At 44.4% G+C, this 22,229-nt stretch overlaps 1 protein-coding gene and 1 long non-coding RNA gene across 3 annotated transcripts in view; one reads left to right on the top strand and one right to left on the bottom strand.

The window, feature by feature from the left end:
• Positions 1-22,229, bottom strand: part of LOC145536135 (uncharacterized) — a 73,960-nt gene that overhangs the window by 9,600 nt on the left and 42,131 nt on the right. Inside the window, exons 3-6 of one of the 2 annotated variants that reach the window (XR_014075665.1) lie at positions 21,849-21,891; positions 21,696-21,745; positions 17,881-18,017; positions 14,979-15,307 (exon numbers count right to left, since the gene is read on the bottom strand). Coding sequence is in view for 1 of the 2 variants with exons in the window: in XM_081564820.1 (XP_081420946.1) it covers positions 21,696-21,745; positions 21,849-21,891 (93 nt within the window). In the remaining variant the exon portion in view is untranslated. Of the gene's footprint in view, positions 1-14,978; positions 15,308-17,880; positions 18,018-21,695; positions 21,746-21,848; positions 21,892-22,229 lie in introns of those variants that run through there. The other variant, XM_081564820.1, reaches the window with a different exon arrangement.
• Positions 1-22,229, top strand: part of LOC145536153 (uncharacterized) — a 116,951-nt gene that overhangs the window by 85,589 nt on the left and 9,133 nt on the right. The gene's annotated exons all lie outside the window — the stretch shown is intronic.

Raw genomic sequence — 22,229 nt, 5'->3', positions numbered from 1 at the left:
AAGTGAAAGCATATTGCCTTTTTTGACTAGCTCTGCTAGTTATACAATATCATGTCTGCAACATTTTGTAAGTTACCATGAAGCCCAGCCCAATTTTAAGGGGAGGAGAAATAGACTCCACTTCTTGATAAGAGAATGTCAAGGTTCTAGAAGGGCAGGTGGGACTGGAAATGTTACTGTGGCCATTTTGGGAAAATACACTGTGCTTCATGGGCCCAGCTTAAGAGGAAACTCCACACAGGAGGAGCTGAAACGTGCGCATGATTTACAACTTCATTCATTCAGTCCACACATGGTGTTCACCACACGCCAGGCATTGCCTCCCCGACTGGTCCCCGGCTGCCCAGCTGTTCAGCCCCAACCCCACCCCAACCCAGGTGCATCCCGTAAGGTCCCAAGAGATTTGATCAAGACGAGGGAACTTTGGGCTTAATTTTCTCCAGCCTTCCAGGAAACATTGCTCTGGGTCACTGTGGCTACAGCCCAGAGAATAATTTCTCCCTCTGGGGACTGCTGTTGAATTGAGATTTTATACTCCTGTTTCTGAAAGAGCAGACATGTTGAACAGTTTCTGTTTTCTGAAGAAAATAATAAGTTGTTTTTTACTTATATATATATAGCTCTTATTTTGTGGCCCCTGTGAAACAAGTGGTTTCTTAATAGGAAAGAGGTTCCTGCCCTTTGGTGAGACTCAGAAGTGGGAGAATCTTTGTGAATTAGGTCCCTGTGGTGTAAAGGAAGAAGCTAAGAGAGCTCCTTAATCCTTTCCTTTAGCACATGAGTGTGGCTAGTATAACTAGTTCACTAACTATCACTCTGGAAAATATAATGAGCTGGTCAAGACAAGTTTGGGCTTAGCTCGTATAATGATAATCACAGTAATAACCAATATGTGTCATACTCCAAGCTCTGGGTTGAACATTTTATATGTTGTTCATTTAATACTCTTAATAATGCTGTGAAGAAGGTACTAAAATTGTTTTCACAGATGAGGAAACTCCTTACTAAGGTTCAGGGAAGTTAAGTGATTTGCCCAAGGATACATAGGTAGGCAGTGGTCGGACTGAGATTTGAATCTAGACCCACAAACTGCAGAGACTGTCTTCTTAACATTGCGCCATGCCGTGCAGATAGAAGTCCTGGTAGCTTACAGGGAGAGTCAGGAATCACAGTACCATAGGCTGGGTGTTGGGCCTCTCTTGGGTACCAAGGGGTTACTTTGATGCCTCAGTCTGCTTATCTGTAAATGGGGATAATAACTACCTGAGTGAGTTACATAAAGCACCAGTATTGTCCTCTAGACCCAGTGGACATTCAGTGCCTGATTGGGGCGTCCCCTTCCCTCCCTCCTTCCTCTGTAATTTACTTGAGCTGCTCCTTAGAGGGGGCCTCCCTGCCCAGAAGTAGAGGGATGGACAAGATGACTTACCCTTGACTGTTCTAAAGTCCCTGGTTCCCTGAGCTCCTTCTGGATTTCGAGATTCCAATCCCTCTCACTATGCTTTTCATTGGGAGAACTTGAAATGATTTTATAAAAACTGCAAATGTACAAGGTAATTGAGTCTTCTGTTTTATTACCCTGAGCTGCCTGGACCTTGCCTGGCCTCCTCCTCACTCACTGAGCTGCTGGAATAAAGTTGAAAGTGTTTGCACTGGTAATATATAGGACTTAATTAACCTGGCCTTTTATAGCATTTCCAATGGAGGGTTGGAACGAACTTCGAGGCAGCTTGAGAAAAGGGAAGGGGGGCAAGGGGTGGGAGTGTGTATGTATGTACAATGCTCGATATTGTTTTTTTTTTTTTTTTTTTCTTTCCTGTTCTTTTCTCCAGTACTTTAATCAGCATTTAATGGCCCAGTTGAAAATCCATCATTCGGACCCAGGCACTGGTGGGAAGGGCTGGAGGGGAAGCCTGCCTTCTTCCCTCCATCCCAAGCCCTGCAGCAGGCCATGGAGTGGTCAGTGAATCTGGCTACACCAGTCTCATTCCCAGAAACTTCCAGCAGCGGCCAACTCAGCTCATCTCAGATAGGAGATGATGAATGGACATTAACACGTGGACTCTCTAGTTGGCCACTACCACTCCCTACTCAAATGCACACCAATGTAAGAAGGCTCTGTGGGGTCGTGTCCTCATTCCAGGGAGCCTGAGTCAATCTCCTATCCTCTCTACCACCCCCCCACCCCCGCCCCACTCCCCTTCTCAACATTCCCACTTCTTTCCCCTCCTAGCCTAAAGCCATCCCTGAGCCGGATACCCTCCTAAACCAGCCCAGGAAAAAGTGACTCAATTCAGATCCACCCTGGGCACAGGGGCATGGGTTTATAACAGCAAAGGTAGCTTCATGCCTTCCAACCATTATTTTAGGGAGGTTTCCAAGAAAGGGCAGTCAGGGTAAGAGCCTCTCAGCAGCTGCCTGCTCCAACCATCGCTCCACATACCATAGCTCATAAATCCTGCCCTGACGCTGCCGAGTGGTTACATCATCCCAAACCTCATGCAACAATTCGATTTGGAAATAAAAAGGCAGGTGTTAATTGACTCACTCCCTCTGCACCTTTGCGGTGCCCCTGACCCTCGATAGCTTTTAACCTCGCAGTTAATAAAAGTTTGGGGCCCAGCCCCAGCACAGTTCCTCATTCATTCTTTCATAACGTCAGCACATTCCTACTGAGTGACTGTAATGCACATGTCATTGACCAGTCCCTTCAGGGAGAGGGTTAGGTGGCCGAAGATGAGCAAGAAGCATTTCATACCTAAAGAAAGCTTCTAGCAGATACTTGCAAATGACACTGATTTGGGCAGCAGCTGTTCTGGGCCCCCAGAGAAGGCCTGGGTGTGGCCAGGGTTTTAGAAGAGTCTCCAGCTCTTGAGTTGATTGCTCTTGAGTTTGTCTGCTTAGCATTCATCCCTCCTCTGAGAGCAGCCAGATTCTCCTTTGGGGAACCCATATCACTTCTACCAAGTCTCCATGGTTTCAAATGGGGTTGGATGTCTGGGGTCCTCTGGGCTCAAGCCCACGAGTAGAACTAGATCCACAGAGCAGATCAAACCCCTGGCCACAGTGGTTAGTTTAGTTATGGATGTGGTATGGGAGCCATGCTAATGAAATCTCTTGGTGCAACTACCAGGAAGGAGAAATTATTTTTTTCCATTGGGTTGCCCAGCCGTCACCTTGCTCTTGCACAGTAGATGCTTCCTGAGCCTCAGAGTGAAGCCATCTCTGTACTCCTTCCTGTAGGAGCATGTTTAGCTTCAGGTCACACTGTCCCCTGCACCACCATGAGCAGCTTCAGTTCTTATGTGTGTGTATTATCCTGGGTCCAAGTGACCCTCCGTCTGCCTTCAACTAGATTGTGCCCAGGAAGAATTTCAAGGAAAGCAGAGCTAAGAGATAGAAAGAGAAAAATTCTTGATGGGTAACTGGATCCAGCCTCATCTAAGGCTTAACCCGTGAACTTTCATTTAAGTGAGCCTGTGAGTGGCTGAAATTCTATCTCTGCTTACATTTTGTGTAAGTTGGTTTCCTTAGAATTTCCGTTGCTGGTTCAATCCTCGAGTCCCAGGCTTTTTAGATACTGGGGCCAATTGGAAGTCACTCTGTCTGTCCCCCAGCTCAGTGGTTAGGGGACATAGGCTCCTTTCCACGCCTGCATTTGTGATAGCACTACAGGGCCAAGCCCAACAATAGAGTGGATGGAGCAGATAACCATAGGGCACTTTTTAAAAAAGGCCTGCACTCAGGAATTCCCTGGTGGGCCAGTGGTCAGAACTCTGCACTGTCACTGCTGAGGGCCCAGGTGTGATCCTTGGTCAGGAAAATGAGATCCCACAAGCCGTGTGGCACGGCCGAAAAAAAAGGCCTGCACTACTGTGACTCTGAAAGTGAATGCTTTCTTCATTTGGCACCCTGGACTCCTCTCATCTCCCGCCTAGTCCTGGCCCTGTTGAGGCTGCCGAGCATGCACAGCTGTCTCGAGACCCAACCTGAAGAATTCAGAGCTGAATACTACTGTCCTTCTCCCCGCCCAGAGGTGGGCATGATCCCTTTTCTAGGCCTTGGAGGATAATATTCCACAAAGGCCTGTTCTGGGGCATTAGTAGGCCAAACCAGAACAAGACCAAGAGCAGACTCATCCCAGCCTGAGTATCCTGCCAAAGGGCTATTCACATATAGCATCCATATTTGAGCAGAGGCTCAGGCACAGAGAAATCAATGGAGAATTTTCAAATCATGGTTGGGCTCAGATCATCGTGGACACCTGATTTACCGTTATCTTTATTTTGTCATGTTCATCCACGATTCGACTTATCCTAGGATGAGATAGTGCATACTAATGGGACACAGACTGATTGGAGGTAGACAGAGGGTTGGGCAGTAGAACTGGGGAGACGACTCCTGGGACAAAACACACACATGGAAACCAAGAGCTGCTCACGGGTGCAGAAGGCAGCATGGCCTGAAGCCAGAGGCCCTCCCTTGATCACACCAATTGCTGTGTGTCCTTCAGTATAGCTCCTAATTCCTCTGATCTCTGTTTCCTAGATCTAGAGGGGTGGACTGTACAGGATGAGCTATGGAGGCAGAGAGATCTGGTTACATCCCAGCCCTCACTCCCTCGGGCAAATCCCACTCTGAGACTCGCTTCCTCATTATTATTCCTTGACAGGAATCATAAAAGTACTTCCCTTTTCGAGTCATTTTAAGATTCAGTGAGACAGTTAAGTGCTTAGCACAGGGCCTGATATAATTTCTCAATTAATTGTTATTAGTGTTAATATTATTCTATAAAAAAAAGGGCATATTAGAAGATTAAAAGTATGTGCCAAGAATTGAAGCGCTAATGAGAACAATCATTGTTTTCAGGGCATTCAAAAGCCAATGTGAACTGAACACCTACTATGAGCTCTTTGGGCTTCCCAGGTGGCACAGTGGTAAAGAATCCACCTGCTGGTGCAGGAGACCTAAGAGAAGCAGGTGTGATCCCTGGGTTGGGAGGATCCCCTGTAGTAGGAAATGGCAACCTGCTCCAGGGTTCTTGCCTGAAAAATCCTATGGGCAGAGGAGCCAGCTGGGCTATAGTCCATGGGGTCACAAAGACATGACTGAGTGAACACACACACACACTCACGTGCACGCATGCATGCCCACACATGCTTTTTGCAGGAAAGCGCCAAGTCCTGTTTTTTCCACTTTGAGAGGTCCTTACCACTTCTGAAGATCTTTTTTGTACAGTTCTTTTGTGTATTCTTGCCACCTCTTCTTAATATCTTCTGCTTCTGTTAGGTCCATACCATTTCTGTCCTTTATCGAGCCCATCTTTGCATGAAATGTTCCCTTGGTATCTCTAATTTTCTTGAAGAGATCTCTAGTCTTTCCCAATCTGTTGTTTTCCTCTATTTCTTTGCACTGATCGCTGAGGAAGGCTTTCTTATCTCTCCTTGCTATTCTTTGGAACTCTGCATTCAGATGGGAATATCTTTCCTTTTATCCTTTGCTGAAGAACTGTACAAAAAAGATCTTCATGACACAGATAATCACGATGGTGTGATCACTCACCTAGAGCCAGACATCCTGGAATGTGAAGTCAAGTGGGCCTTAGATAGCATCACTACGAACAAAGCTAGTGGAGGTGATGGAATTCCAGTTGAGCTATTTCAAATCCTCAAAGGTGATGCTGCCAAAGTGCTACACTCGATATGCCAGCGAATTTGGAAAACTCAGCAGTGGCCACAGGACTGGAAAAGGTCAGTTTTCGTTCCAATCCCAAAGAAAAGCAATGCCAAAGAATGCTCAAACTACTACACAATTGCACTCATCTCACATGCTAGTAAAGTAATGCTCAAAATTCTCCAAGCCACGCTTCAGCAATATGTGAACCGTGAACTTCCAGATGTTCAAGCTGGTTTTAGAAAAGGCAGAGGAACCAGAGATCAAATTGCCAACATCCGCTGGATCATTGAAAAAGCAAGAAGAGTTCCAGAAAAACATCTATTTCTGCTTTATTGACTATGCCAAAGCCTTTGACTGTGTGGATCACAATAAACTGTGGAAAATTATGAAAGAGATGGGAATACCAGACCATCTGACCTGTCTCTTGAGAAACCTGTATGCAGGTGAGGAAGCAACAGTTAGAACTGGACATGGAACAACAGACTGGTTCCAGATAGGAAAAGGAGTCCGTCAAGGCTGTATATTGTCATCCTGCTTATTTAACTTATATGCAGAATACATCATGAGAAACGCTGGGCTGGAAGAAACACAAGCTGGAATCAAGATTGCTGGGAGAAATATCAATAACCTCAGATATGCAGATGACACCACCCTTATGGCAGAGAGTGAAGAAGAACTAAAGAGCCTCTTGATGAAGGTGAAGGAGGAGAGTGAAAAAGTTGGCTTAAAGCTCAACGTTCAGAAAACTAAGATCATGGCATCTGGTCCCATCACTCCATGGGAAATAGATGGGGAAACAGTGGAAACAATGTCAGACTTTACTTTTTTGGGCTCCAGAATCACTGCTGATGGTGACTGCAGCCATGAAATTAAACGACGCTTACTCCTTGGAAGGAAGGTCATGGCCAACCTAGATAGCATATTTAAAAGCAGAGGCATTACTTTGCCACCAAAAGTCCGTCTAGTCAAGGCTAGGGTTTTTCCAGTGGTCATGTATGGATGTGAGAGTTGGACGGTGAAGAAAGCTGAGCGCCGGAGAATTGATGCTTTTGAACTGTGGTGTTGGAGAAGACTCTTGAGAGTCCCTTGGACTGCAAGGAGATCCAATCAATCCATCCTAAAAGAGATCAATCCTGGGTGTTCATTGGAAGGTCTGATGTTGAAGCTGAAACTCCAATACTTTGGCCACCTCATGCGAAGGGTTGACTCATTGGAAAAGACCCTAATGCTGGGTAGGATTGGGGGTGGGAGGAGAAGGGGACGACAGAGGATGAGATGGTTGGATGGCATCACCGACTCAATGAACATGGGTTTGGGTAGACTCCGGGAGTTGGTGATGGACAGGGAGGCCTGGCGTGCTGCAGTTCATGGGGTCGCAAAGAGTCGGACGCGACTGAGCGACTGAACTGAACTGAACTGAACTACCACTTCTGAAAGTGAAAGTTGCTCAGTTGTGTCTGACCCCATGGACTGTAGCCGGCCAGGCTCCTCTGTCCATGGATTACCACCTCTAGCCCACAGCAGATCTCCATCAGGATTCCTCTCGGGCAGTGGTTTTCACTCCCCTTCCCTTCTTCTTAATGGTGGTATCTTTTCTTTTTCCTGAGAAATCTTACAAGGGAACTTGTATCCCTCACATACATCACTTAGGGGACTCTTAAACCCTATGCATCCTGACTGCTAATTTCTTCTCAGATATGTGTCCTTTTCTCTAGTTAGAGCATCAGTACCTTGAAGGCAGGGACAGGTCTCAAACTTCTTAGTGTCCCCATAAATCTAGGTACAGAGCAGGTCCTTACTTATCAGTATTAGGCCCATGAGCCCTTGTCCAGCTGGGGACTGTGTATACAGTTTGCGTCCAGATTGGACAAGAGAGGGCACTAAGATTCTTAGGAATGAAGAGGCCCTCTGCCTGACAGCAGAAGGGATGCTATATTCTTTCTGCTCAAGCTGACTATTCAGAATGTTCTTTCTGAAACAGTAGCAGTCAGAAAGACCTGGGGACTCACTCGCCTGAAGCCCTGCCCAAGGCCACAGCTACCCTGGGTAGCCAGCCTGGTCTCCCCACCAACCCTAGGGCTATAGCTGAATAGTGTTGGCCTCCTAATAAACACAGCACCAGTGCCAAGTCCCAACTCCATTGGAGAAATAGCCCCGCACCCCTCGATCCCATTAACATTTCACACCTTAATGCGGCCATATTTTTGGAAAGCCGATATGAGCTGAATAGCTTATTGGTATGCAGCTCTGGGTGGGGGTAGGGGCTCCAGGGAGGCGGGGGGCTCACTGCAAAAGGGATGTAATTAAGCCTCAGAATGTTCGATGTATTCCCCAAAAGGAGGGTGTCTGGGGGTGCGAGTGTAAGAGCAATGGGCTTGTCTAGGCGGTTCATGTGCACAAAAGCTTGACCACTGTTGGGAAGTCCCAGCACGGCTCCCACCCGCGCTCGGCCCAAGCCCCCACCCCAGCAGGGCCACCCACTCACCCTTTGGGTCAGTAACTTTACATTTCCCAAGCAGACCCTATCAGCAGCTCTTCTCAGATAAAATACATCATCATTTGCTCCATTAGAAAATAAATGTATGGCTATATTATGGGATTTGCATTCCATTACCTTGGTTTGCATGCCATAAAACATTTATTACACCCTTGGGCTAAAGTCTTAATAATGACTGGGTGCGAGGCACTAATGTGGCGCTGGTCCTGCTCGGGAACCAGAGATTAATACCTTTTGATGTCACCCAGCTAATAGTCGTGCTCACCAATTTGTCCCATCAGAAGACATTAGAGTCAGGTCCTGTGCAGGGATTGTTGAGGACAACTGTTCAGCTTTAACTGGGAGTTGGGGCTCCTTTTTCCTGCCCCCTGCAATCTGGTCTTATTCTAAATGACTAGAATAAAATCTCAGAGCCCTCCCTGTTCAATCCCCCCACTTTCCACCCCTGTGCCATGGGCAAGTTCCCACCCCTGGGTTCGATGAAGCTACAATGAGGGTTTAAATGTCTGCTTTCCTGCCAGACACAGCAGCAGCGAGTGCAAAGGCACACACACACACACACACACACACACACTCACTCATACAAATCCATGGATACCTTTCCTTCACCCTAGGGAATGATGGAGTTCACCCTTGAATTCACCCTAGATGGAGTGAATTCAAGGCTTCCTATTATTTCCTCTTCCTCCCAGGAGACCACACCACCAACCTTCCTTGATGTAATGACAGAAGTCTTCACTCTGCCCCAATACTATGTGGCCCACCTCATCACTGAAAAATTCATTGAAACCACCATTCTTCAAGTCAGCCACCACTTAGGAGGCCAAAGGCTCCCAGCAGCCAGTTCGTTAAATCTGTGTCCCTCCTAGGCTGGCCCTATCCTACACCCAACCAACCTCAAGTCCCTTGGATCTCTAGTGCAGAGGTCCCAAGAGAGATAAGTCCATTCCCTGGGGGAGATTCTGGTTGTGACAGAGGGAGAAAAACACTCTACAAGGGTGCTACGGGTCTGCAAAAGTCACAGATGAAGCACCGTGAGAGCACATTGCTTTTGACTCTGCACTTCTGGGAAGGCTAGTGAATGAGCTGGTGCCTAAGGGCAGAGATGGAGAGTAAGTGATATGGAGGATGGGGTTGCCCAAGAAGGGGAATGGTGGAAGCAAAGGTATGGCGGTGAGAATGCTTGGAGAATGGGAGGGGGTAGAGGAAAGATTACTATGAAAAGATGGAATCAGAGCAAGAAGCACTATCACTGTGGGGCTGGACTCTGAGGGCAGGGGGGTGAGAGAGAGAAGGGTCTTTGTACTGTAGTGCTGGGCAGGTTCCCTGGCTGGATTGGAGTGGCTGAGCTCAGAAGCAGGGAGCCCAGGCAGATGTCTCTGCTGGTCCAGAAATGAGGCCATAAAGGCTGGACTGGGGCAGGAGTGGGAAGAAAGGGATGAAGGAAGGAAGCAGTAAAGAGAAAGCAAGATGAGGCTGAGAACCACCAGCAGTGGGAGAGTCTGGAGCCACCGATGCCTCTAAGGTAGTGGTTCTTAGTGGGACAGTGCTGCCCAGGGGCTAGTTTGGGCATTTGTGGGGGTTATTTGTGGTAATAATGTTGGCATTTAGTATGTGGGGAGGGAACCAGGAGTGCTTTCTGTATACCACAATGTGCAGGATAGTCTCACACAATGAAGAATTCTCCCTCATCCCATGTAATTTCAAAAATTCCTTTTGCACAACAAAGGAAACTATAAGCAAGGTGAAAAGACAACCTTCAGGATGGGAGAAAATAATAGCAAATGAAGCAACTGACAAAGAATTAATCTCAAAAATATACAAGCAGCTCAATACCAGAAAAATAAACGACTCAATCAAAAAATGAGCCAAAGAACTAAACAGACATTTCTCCAAAGGAAACATACAGATGGCTAACAAACACATGAAAAGATGCTCAACATCACTCATTATCAGAGAAATGCAAATCAAAACCACAATGAGGTACCATCTCATGCCGGTCAGAATGGCTGCTATCAAAAAGTCTACAAACAATAAATGCTGGAGAGGGTGTGGAGAAAAGGGAACCCTCTTACACTGTTGGTGGGAATGCAAACTAGTACAGCCACTATAGAGAACAGTGTGGAGATTCCTTAAAAAACTGGAAATAGAACTGCCATATGACCCAGTGATCCCACTGCTGGGCATACACACTGAGGAAACCAGAATTGAAAGAGAAACGTGTACCCCAATGTTCATCACAGCACTGTTTACAATAGCAAGGACGTGGAAGCAACCTAGATGTCCATCGGCAGATGAATGGATAAGAAAGCTGTGGTACATATACACAATGGGATATTACTCAGCCATTAAAAAGAATACATTTGAATCAGTTCTAATGAGGTGGATGAAACTGGAGCCTATTATACAGAGTAAAGTAAGTCAGAAAGAAAAACACAAATATAGTATATTAATGCATATATATGGAATTTAGAAAGATGGTAATGATGACCCTATATACAAGACAGTGAAAGAGACACAGATATAAAGAGACTTTTGGACTCTGGGAGAGAAGACGAGGGTGGGATGATTTGAGAGAATAGCATTGTGACATGTATATGACCATATTTGAAATAGATCACCAGTCCAGGTTCGATGCATGAGACAGGGTGCTCAGGGCTGGTGCACTGGGACGGCCCTGAGGGATGGGATGGGGAGGGAGGTGGGAGGGGGGCTCAGGATGGGGGACACATGTACACGCATGGCTGATTCATGTCAATGTATGGCAAAAACCACTACAATATTGTAAAATAATTAGCCTCCAATTAAAATAAATTAAAAAAAATTCATGAGAAGTAAACATTATCATTAGAGTGAATAAATATCAGATTTTTCGGTAAAAAACAACTCCAAGCAGGTGCCTGTGGACCCTACAACCCTAGGGGCCACCACAGTAAGTCCCCAACTTAACAACTTTCAAGTTGCGAACTTTCAAATACGCGAACCTGCGTTCACATGTCCAATTCTGTAAGTTAGTTCGTGTAGTTAGTTCTGGCATACCTGGTCACATGTGTGCCTCCTCTATAAGTGGTTGTGCTTTTGTGTACTGTACGGTACTGTGGCTGTGCAGCACAAGGAGCTTACTAGTGAAGACCTGATAGAATTGGAGGACCAGAGAAAGGACAAAGGGAGACAAGAGGAAGAAGAAGTCAGTGAAGAACCAAAGAGGTTCACAATGCAGGAAATGGCAAGGGGGTTTTCTTTACTTGAGGAGGCACTGTTAGTTTTTCAGGCACAGGACCCAGACGTGGAATGGTACATGAAAGTGCAGCAGGCATCCAGAATGCAATCCAGTGCTACTGAGTCATCAATGAGGAGGAAAAAACAAAGCTACTACCCAGACATCACTGGATCATTTTTTCAAGAGGGTAGATAGAACTGAATCCAGTAAGGAACCAGAACCTGTGCCATTAAAGTCAGGCATGAGTGAAACTGCAGGTTGCCCTCCGTCTCCTGTTGATGATCCTTCAGCTCTCCCTCTCCCACTTCTTTCCCTCCTCCAATCGGTAACTCTTCTTGCTTGTTCACTTGATGCTAGCCCCTGTATTCCAGCTGTTGTACTGTCCTACTATACTTTTCAAGGTACTGTACTGTAAGATTAAACATGTTTTTATTTTTTGTGCTTTTTAAAAATACTTGTGTGAAAAGTATCATAAACCTATTTCAGTGCAGTAATATATAGACAGTTGTGTTAGTTAGGGTACCTAGGCTAATTTTGTTGGACTTATGAACAAATTAGACTTACAAATGTGCCCTTGGAACAGAATTCATTCATATGTAGGGGACTAACTGTATTCACTTGTGTGATGAAGTAAATGATTGTGCAGTGCACAACCTGTACAACTGGCAGTTGGTCCTAGGTGTGACATTGATCCTGGTGGAAAAATTTGTTTACAATGACATGAGTCTAAATCCAGCTTTGTTTTACATATATACACAGAATATCTTTGCATGGTTTTAATATACTCTGAATTTTCTATGAATGAAACTCCCATGACAACGGAGGGGACGATTGTCTTCTGTTCTAAATCTCTGTACTGAACTTTACCAAGAGTTGGTCAGCTTTTCAGAAACCGCTGTTCATGTGGGCACAGTACTCACAGCCCTTAAGTCACCAGCACACCCCTCTCCACGGCCAGAGGCACTGACAGCCATCCCCTCATGTGGCTTCATGTTTAGGTGTAAGTATTTGACTTCCTTATCGTTGCTGAGCATTTACATATTACAATATGTATTCTTTTATTATAAGTTACTTTGATTTCTCCTTTATATTATAGTTGGGTCAATATATTGATTTTTTGGAAATTATGTGGATAGATTGGTTATATTATCTCTGCTTTCCATCCTGGGATAGTAAATGAGGCGTGACAAACCTGATAATAAAAGGTGGCTGTGGGTCTGATCGGCTGAGAGCTATAGTTGGGAGAATTCTAGCCTTGACAACTTCTACAAGAAGCCTGTCTGACCACTTGAATCCCACAGTCCCACTGAAGCCTGCTTTTCTGCCTTCCTAAATGAAGTTCTTTGTTAGATCTATTTTCTACTTCTTTCCATGATTGTCATCTCCTGAACAATCTTGTCAACTGTGTTCCTATAAACACGTAAGCTCCCTAGGGACAACCTTGAAGGGATCACTCTTTATGGCCCTACCCAGGCTCTGAAGAAAAGAGCCTTGCTGACTGAAGTGCACAACTCAGGTGGAGATGAGGCTCCTGTGGGTCAACACAAGAAAGGGGCATCCACTGCAGGAACGCAAAATCCAGAAAACCCCATCACTCAGGGTGAGAGAGACCCTTGACTCTAGAATAGAAATTTCACAAGTCTCATCAGTGTAAAGACTGATTTGCGTGGATGCTAAGTTACTTCAGTCATATCCGACTCTTTGCGACCCTATGTGCTGTAGCCCGCCAGATTCCTCTGTTCATGAGATTCTCCAGGCAAGAATACCGAACTGGGTTGCCATTTCTTCCTGCAGGGGATCTTCCTGACCCAGGGATCAAACCCATGTCTCTTATATCACCTGCATTGGAAGGCAGGTTCTTTACAACTAACACCATCAAAGGCTGATTAGGGGAAAAAAACAATTAGTGTGAAATCACTGAAAAAACAAACAAGCACCCCAGTTCTGGGACCATTGGAAAACAATGTATTGGAAGTTCAAAGATTGGACATGTTGAGGACTTGAAAAAAAAATCTGATGTGGTGAGATAGTACCTTCAAAGCAACTTGTGCAGGCAAAGAGGCTTCCTTTGTAGCTGGGAAGATTGGTCAAGCACAGAGACAGGGTTTAGGTAAGTTAATGGATGACAGGGTCATCAAGGCTGATTAAGGGGAACTTGGCTCCTCTGGAGGTAAGCGGTGTCCTGGCGTCCTCACCCGAGGTGAACAATGAACCCGGGCCCTGGAAGGAAGGAGGCAACGCCGGGGTCTCCAGTTATTTCTAGGGGGTCCGCTGAATGGATGTAACAATCCATTTCCATTTTTTAAAGCAAAAAGAATAAAAAGAGAAGTGATTAGATCACACACAGTCTGAGTCTTTAGACAGAGGGTTTTCTTGGTGGGTATTTCAGTTCAGGGGAAGCATGAGACAGAACTCAGTGGGAGTGCAGAGGGTGTCCAGAATTCCTAATGTAGTTGATGTCATCACTGAAGTTCTAGGACTCAGACTGCCTGAGTTCACATCCTGGCTCCGTCATTGAGTAGCTGGGTGACCTTAGGCAAGTTACCTAACCTCTCTGTGCCTCAGTTTTATCGCCCATAAAATGGACATAATGGTATTGTTACCAAACTCAACTGCTCACCACTTGAAAGCCAACTCTTGAGAGACTAGGGTTCATAGGAAAGGAAAGTTTGGTTTACTCAGGAGGCTGGCAACCTGGGGAGAAGGTAGACTTGTGTCCAAAAGCCAACACCTCATTACTGATCAGGGGTCAAGAGCTTTTAAAGAAGAGTTTCACATGTATATTATCATATGTGAAACAGATTGTTAGTCCAGGTTCAATGCATGAGACAAGTGCTCAGGGCTGGTGCACTGGGATGACCCAGAGGGATGGGATGGGGAGAGAGGTGGGAGGGGGGTTCAGGATGGGGAACACATGTAAACCCATGGCTGATTCATATCAGTGTATGGCAAAAACCATCACAATATTGTAAAGTAATTAGCCTCCAACTAAAATAAATAAATTAAAAAAATAATAAATGCAGTGTATTAAGAAAAAAAATTTTTTAAAATGAAGAGTTTCAGGGGTGCGGCAAAGTGAATCAGTTATACATATATATACATCCACTCTTTTTTAGATTCTTTTCCCATATAGACCATTAGAGTATTGAGTAGGGTTCCCTGTGCTATACAGTAGGTCCTTATTAGTTAATCTGTCTTATATATGAAAGTGAAAGTGAAAGTCACTCAGTCGTGTCTGACTCTTTGTGACCCCATGGATGGATAGTTCATGATATTCTATAGGCCAGAATACTCAAGTGGGCAGCTGTTCCCTTCTCCAAGGGATCTTCCCAACCTAGGGACCGAACCCAGGTCTCCCAGGTCTCTCTCTTACATATAGTAGTGTGTATATGTCAATATCAATCTTCCAGTTTGTCCTTCCCTCCACCATTAGCCTCTAGTAGCCTTAAGTTTGTTTCCTACATCCGTGACTATTTCTGCTTTGTAGGTAAGTTCATTTGTATCCTTTTTTTAAGATTCCACCTACAAACTGTTTGTCTTTCTCTAACTTCAAACTAACATTGTAAGTCAACTATACTCCAATAAAAGATTTTAAAAAATCAATCAATGTAATTAACCATATTAGCAAACTAAAAAATGTAAACAAAGCATGGTGTAAAAAGAAGAAAGAGGAGCTTAAGGGTGTGGAATGACACAGTTCTGACAATCATCTTGAAATCGGTCATGCAGTAGATCTGCATTATTGCTTGTTTTAGGTACAGTTAATCTTCAGTTCCAGGGTCAGTTTGTTCCCATTTCCTTGGGGCCTGTTCCTGGAATTGCGTACAATGGAGCAGTTTATGTCATGGCTGCAGCCCAGTCATCATGTAGTTAACTTCTTCCACCTGGTGGGAGTTTCCGTATCTGCAAAACAGCTTAAAGGATATGGCTCAGAATATTATCTACAGCCCTTGAGGGGAAATGAAATGCCCTTGACTTTGTTTAGCGGTTAACTATTATTATTTTGTCTTGTTTGACTGTTTTCCTTTCTTTCTGCATTTTCTCACTTCTCTGATTAAATTTATTCTTTGGCTAAAGTTTCTCTACAGACAGGAGGCATGGCGGGGGTGAGGGGATGGGGGTGGAGCAGGAATCTGTCCTGGGAAAGCCCGTTAATGTCCTGTTCCATTACAGGATAACTTAACTGAGTTGTGAAGATAAAAGTATATGATATATGATATATGATATATGAAATATATCACATGATATATGAAATATATATCACATGATATATGAAAATGTTTAGAACAGCACATGGTGTGTGTAGTGTTTGATACTCATGTGTGATAGTTGTTCTTATTACTCCTGAGAACAGGGCCAAGCATCATTAGCCCCACCTCCCTCCCTTACTGATGAACCAATGAAGTATGGCTCTGGGGAGCCAAGGGAGGAGCTGGAAGTCAGAGAAGTCAAGGCATGGAGGTCAGGTGCATTGGCCCTGGTTCTCTAACCACTGTCTAGAGTAGCAAAGGCATTTGAAGTGGAGGTTAGCCCCTTGGCCTCAAAGATTCAGCACAGTAGGGGGCCAAGAGTGACTGTGTGCCTCCCAAATATTTGATTGGAGAATGTGGCACTCAGGAGGGGTTACTCTCTCTGGTCTCATCTCTTATATATGAGCCATTGCTTAGAAGCAATCCTATTGAGAGGGTTGCTGAATCCTAGATTCAGGGGAGAATGAGAATCCAAGATGGCTGGAGGGAATGAAACCCCTGGCAGCTCACAAGAGCCTGGGTCCCTGGATGTGGCAGGGTGGGGAAAGGCAGGCATCCTGACTTCTCATTCCTCCTCTGCCAGGCTAGGCTCAATGGCCCCAAGCATATTACCCCAATTACCCTCTCTGCCTGTTCCTCCCTGTATAAATGCCATAGAGGGCATTGTTTCCAAAGGGTACTAGGGAACTGTAGGACTTTAGACCTGCAAGGGGTCCTAGAGGGTACAGCAGACACTGCCAGTGCCTACCCCATCCCCTTGTCCTTACCACGTGGGTTCTCTGAGCCTGACTTCTGGCTCCAGAACCTGCAGTTTTTTGCCTGCGAGTTTTCTCCAGCCACTGATGCACCTTTGTATGCAGCAGCTCAGAAGCAGCCCTCCACCAGTGACCAACAGGATCATTGTATAAATATCCTAGCTCCTCCAGCCCATGGATGGGAACAGCTCTGAGATATAGTTATAGGTTTTCCCCAAGAATGTCCCCAGTGGGAGTGAGCTCCAGGTACCCACAGGACTAACTTGCTTCATAACACACCCCTTATCCTTTTCTTCCCTTTCCTGATTCACTTTCCTACTCCTGGGGTCACCTCCCAAATAAGCTACTCGCCCAAAGCTTCATCTCAGAGTCTGCTCCTGCTGCACTAAGGCAGAGGTTATCTGGCTGAACGACTTGGGGTTACCGAAGTGAGATAATCACCAGAACACGCTTGCCTGTGTGTGCAGGGAGTAATAAATGTCCACCTAGCAGGGCCCCCACACGGGCCAGAAAGCATCAGAACATTTGCATCATTAGGAAGACGTCCCTCCCTCTGCTCAGGAAATGATCATCCCTCCATTCTCAATCTGGGGAATCTTGTTGGAGGTAAAAGCTCTATAGTGAGACCTCCTTCTGGCTTCCCTCTCACCAGCCGTCTGTTCCTAATAACCCCACCCACGCACTGGAGCCTCTCTGACTTGATAGTGCAGGACGCTGTCACTTGAAATTAATTGCAACTAATTAAAAATGATCCGGTTAGGACAATTGCACAATGGTGCTCCAGAGACTGCTTCATTCCCAGAGGTTCCGTGGCGTTTGCGCCTGCCGCGGTCCCAGTGGGCCGTACGGGGCCATACATCATCGTGTCATTTTACATTGTTATTTCTCTGAAAGCAGCAATTTGAAAGAGTCTCAGATGAACCTTGAGCAACTTCGCACTAAAAAGAAAAATGTTACTGTCCGAGATCTGCAAAATATAACATATAGGCTCAAAGAGGCCGCTTGACATGAAAAGCAGCCTTAAGTTTGTGCTGTGATTTGCATATAATATATAATGTTGTAGTAAAAGGAACCCACAAAGCAGGCAGTGGCTGTGGAGCATCGATCCTCAGCCTCTTTGTTCGAACTGGGTCACCTACTGTTTGCAGTTATTATTTTATTATGGCCATTCCTTATGTGAGGAGACGGGATGGCATCTAATCCCCTGGGTTCTAGGCACTGCTGTCTCTCTGCCTTACTAGTGGGAGACCCCAGGTCCTTCTGGAGTGTGACTCTGGAAGCATTGCAAGTCCCAAGTTGCCCTGTCGCTTTCCAGGCTGATGCCACTAGGACAAGAGGCAGTTCTGAGACTTGGAAATCCTGCTGAGCAACCTAGCAGACCCCCACATCTCATTTCAAGGGAACCCAGACAGCCCAGTAGTGAACTGTGAGCCTATGCATTTGGGCTACAAATCTCTACTTTCAAGCCACAAGCTGCCTCACCTCACTTTTGTGGTCTCCATGGCACCCTCCAAACCTCTCCACATCTACACAGCAGGGAAAAGCAGGCATTTGAGCAGAAAGGGGTATGTTAGAAAAAAGCATCTTCCAAAATTATTTTTCTAATGCTCTGGTTCATTCTGCAATTAAAAAAAAAAATGAGGTGACTTTCCAGGGTACTAACAAAAATAAACCTCTGCAAAAGAGAAAAAGAAGTTCAAAAATTAAAAATCAGATCTTTAAAATTAAAGGGCTAGGAGAAATGTAAGAGACTACATGGATGAGAGGGGGGAAAAATGGCAAGTGGGTATGCATACCAAGTTTTATGTAATTACTAAAATTGAGATCTGGGCTTCCTGGACACCAGAGCAAAAATGGGAAATAAGAAACACGATTAATTATCAATGTCAAGCGATCCTTAAAGCAAAAGTGAACCAGCTCCTTAGAAGAAACAAGACATTTGTTTGCATGGATCTTGCGTGGGTCATGCAGTGGTCGATATCCTCATGGCATCCTGGTGGTTGAGGCAGGGGCAAGGCTTGTGAAGACCCCTGCATTGGAAACTGGGGACATAATCTGGTGAAGTCGCCTCTCTGGGAGATCCAGGAGATGAGGATTAAATGTGCAGTTCACTATTGGCTGGCTTTATTCAGGGATAAGACGTAGGTACTACAGGAATGCAGGGACTAACCCCAGCCTCAAATATATGACACACTCATATGTGGAATCTAATTTTAAAAAATGATACAAATGAACTTATTTACAAAACAAAAATAGACCCACAGACATAGAAAACAAATTAGCGGAAAGTGGGGAGCAGAAGATATTAAGAAGAAGTGGCAAGAATACACAGAAGAACTGTACAAAAAAGATCTTCACGACCCAGATAATCACGATGGTGTGATCACTCACCTAGAGCCAGACATCCTGGAATGTGAAGTCAAGTGGGCCTTAGAAAGCATCACTACGAACAAAGCTAGTGGAGGTGATGGAATTCCAGTTGAGCTATTTCAAATCCTCAAAGGTGATGCTGCGAAAGTGCTGCACTCGATATGCCAGCAAATTTGGAAAACTCAGCAGTGGCCACAGGACTGGAAAAGGTCAGTTTTCGTTCCAATCCCAAAGAAAGGCAATGCCAAAGAATGCTCAAACTACTACACAATTGCACTCATCTCACATGCTAGTAAAGTAATGCTCAAAATTCTCCAAACCAGGCTTCAGCAATACGTGAACCGTGAACTTCCAGATGTTCAAGCTGGTTTTAGAAAAGGCAGAGGAACCAGAGATCAAATTGCCAATATCCGCTGGATCATCGAAAAAGCAAGAGAGTTCCAGAAAAACATCTATTTCTGCTTTATTGACTATGCCAAAGCCTTTGACTGTGTGGATCACAATAAACTGTGGAAAATTCTGAAAGAGATGGGAATACCAGACCATCTGACCTGTCTCTTGAGAAACCTGTATGCAGGTCAGGAAGCAACAGTTAGAACTAGACATGGAACAACAGACTGGTTCCAAATAGGAAAGGGAGTACGTCAAGGCTGTATATTGTCACCCTGCTTATTTAACTTATATGCAGAGTACATCATGAGAAACGCTGGGCTGGAAGAAACACAAGCTGGAATCAAGATTTCCAGGAGAAATATCAATAACCTCAGATATGCAGATGACACCACTCTTATGGCAGAGAGTGAAGAAGAACTGAAGAGCCTCTTGATGAAGGTGAAGGAGGAGAGTGAAAATGTTGGCTTAAAGCTCAACATTCAGAAAACTAAGATCATGGCATCTGGTCCCATCACTCCATGGGAAATAGATGAGGAAACAGTGGAAACAGTGTCAGACTTTATTTTTTGGGGCTCCAAAATCACTGCTGATGGTGATTGCAGCCATGAAATTAAAAGACGCTTACTCCTTGGAAGCAAGGTTATGGCCAACCTAGATAGCATATTTAAAAGCAGAGACATTACTTTGCCAACAAAAGTACGTCTAGTCAAGGCTATGGTTTTTCCAGTGGTCATGTATGGATGTGAGAGTTGGATGGTGAAGAAAGCTGAGTGCCGAAGAACTGATGCTTTTGAACTGTGGTGTTGGAGAAGACTCTTGAGAGTCCCTTGGACTGCAAGGAGATCCAATCAATCCATCTTAAAAGAGATCAATCCTGGGTGTTCATTGGAAGGTCTGATGTTGAAGCTGAAACTCCAATACTTTGGGCACTTCATGCAAAGGGTTGACTCATTGGAAAAGACCCTAATGCTGGGTAGGATTGGGGGCGGGAGGAGAAGGGGACGACAGAGGATGAGATGGTTGGATGGCATCACCGACTCGATGGACATGGGTTTGGGTAGACTCCGGGAGTTGGTGATGGACAGAGAGGCCTGGCGTGCTGCAGTTCATGGGGTCGCAAAGAGTCGGACATGACTGAACGACTGAACTGAACTGAACTGGGGAGGGGATGGGGATAAATTAGGAATTAGGGATTAATATATACACTTATCCCCAAATTACTCTCCATCAATAGTGTTTCTTTATAGCAGCTCTGCTTTTTTTCCTTTAGCACCTTCTTTTTTTTTTTTTTTTTAAGTATAGTTGATTTACAGTGTTGTGTTAGTTTAAGGTGTATAGCACAAAGATTCAATTAAACATATGTATATATATATATATATATATATATATATATATATATATATATATACACACTTTGTATACATATTCTTTTTCAGATTCTCTTTCCTTATATGTTATTAAAAATATTAATTGATATTTGTCTTCCTCTGTCTGACTTACTTCAATTAGTATCATAATCTCAAGGTTCATCCATGTTGCTGCAAATGACATTATTTTGTTCTTTTTAATGGCTGAATAATATTCCATTGTTTATATGTACCACTTCTTCTTTTTTTTTATTTATTTTTTATTGGAGGATAGTTGCTTTACAGAATTTTATTGTTTCCTGTCAAACTCAACATGAATCAGCCATCAGTACACATGTATCTCCTCCCTTTTGAACCTCCCTCCCATCTCCCTCCCCATCCCACCCCCTAAGTTGATACAGGTTGATCTAGGCTGAATAATATTCCATTGTTTATATGTACCACCTCTTCTTTATCCATTCCTCTGTCAATGGACATTTAGGTTGCATCCATGTCTTGGTTATTGTATATAATGGTGCAGTGAACATTGGGGTGCGTGCATCTTTTTGAATTATAATTTTTTACTTACTATCATTATGTATTACTTGGGGGTTTTAAAAATAATTTTTTAAAAGTCAAGAAAACAATGCAATTTTGTTAAGAAGAATGAAGCAGATCAGTATTACTGAAAAAGTAAGATGGGAATAGAAAATCTGGGTAAATGTAGATCATATGTCTAAAAGTGGTTATCTTGGGGAGCTAGGATTATAGAAGACTTTCACTTTCAAGTTAATCCTTTCTGTAACATTCTTATAATAGATATTTCTTTTTATTTTATTTTTTTTTTTTTGGCTGCACTGGGTCTTTGTTGTGGTGCATAGGCTTCTCACTGCAGTGGCTTCTCTTGGTGCAGAGCACAGGCTCTGGGACACGGGCTTCAGTAGTTGTGGCTCTCAGGCTTAGTTGCCCCACAGTATGTGGGGATCTTCCTGGACTAGGGATCAAACCCATGTCCCCTGAATTGGCAGGCATATTCTTAACCACTGAACCACTAGGGAAATACCAGTGTTTATATATTTTTAAGTTATTATAATAATAATAATTTAAAAAGCAACATTTTAAGTCGACCTGGGGGGTTGTCAGATTGACTACCTTTTATGAAAATTAAGAAACCTAATCAAGACTTACCTGAATGAATGGCTACCCTACTTCTGTTGGGCAGTGAGCCAGAAGAGAACCTGTAAGAAAGATAAGAATTTTTCTCAAGGAAACAGTGGCTGTCTGTTCTGGCACACAAGATGAATGATCCCCACTCTGGCCTCTCAGATCACTGATGCTTACCTGGGTTGGAGCTTATGGCAAAATCCATAAGGCTGGTGTGGTTCTGAAAAAAAAAAAAAAAAAACAACACATTTAAAAATTATTGTTGTTTCATGGTAAAATAATATATTTGAACTGTTACTTAATTTTTAACAATTCTGGCTATTTCCTTCTCTTTGTCTCTCCCTGACTCCCTCTCTTTTCAAGGTAGCCTGTTCTATACTGGGTGCCCAGGGAAGAGATGGGGCAGCAGAAAGAGAAAAAAAAAAAGGCTCATCCTTGCTTTTGGCTTTCAAAGACTTAGGGACAAAGACCCAGGGAAAGGAAAAATAATGATCAGAGAGACCATCTTACTCTCAAGAGTAGAAAATGGGGAAACGGGAGGATTAGAGGGGAGGATGC

The sequence above is a fragment of the Giraffa tippelskirchi genome, chromosome 2 (genome assembly GCF_054371585.1).
Source record: "Giraffa tippelskirchi isolate mGirTip1 chromosome 2, T2T-mGirTip1v1.2.pri, whole genome shotgun sequence".
Classification (NCBI taxonomy): domain Eukaryota; kingdom Metazoa; phylum Chordata; class Mammalia; order Artiodactyla; family Giraffidae; genus Giraffa; species Giraffa tippelskirchi.
This window is presented reverse-complemented; position numbering and strand designations above follow the sequence as displayed.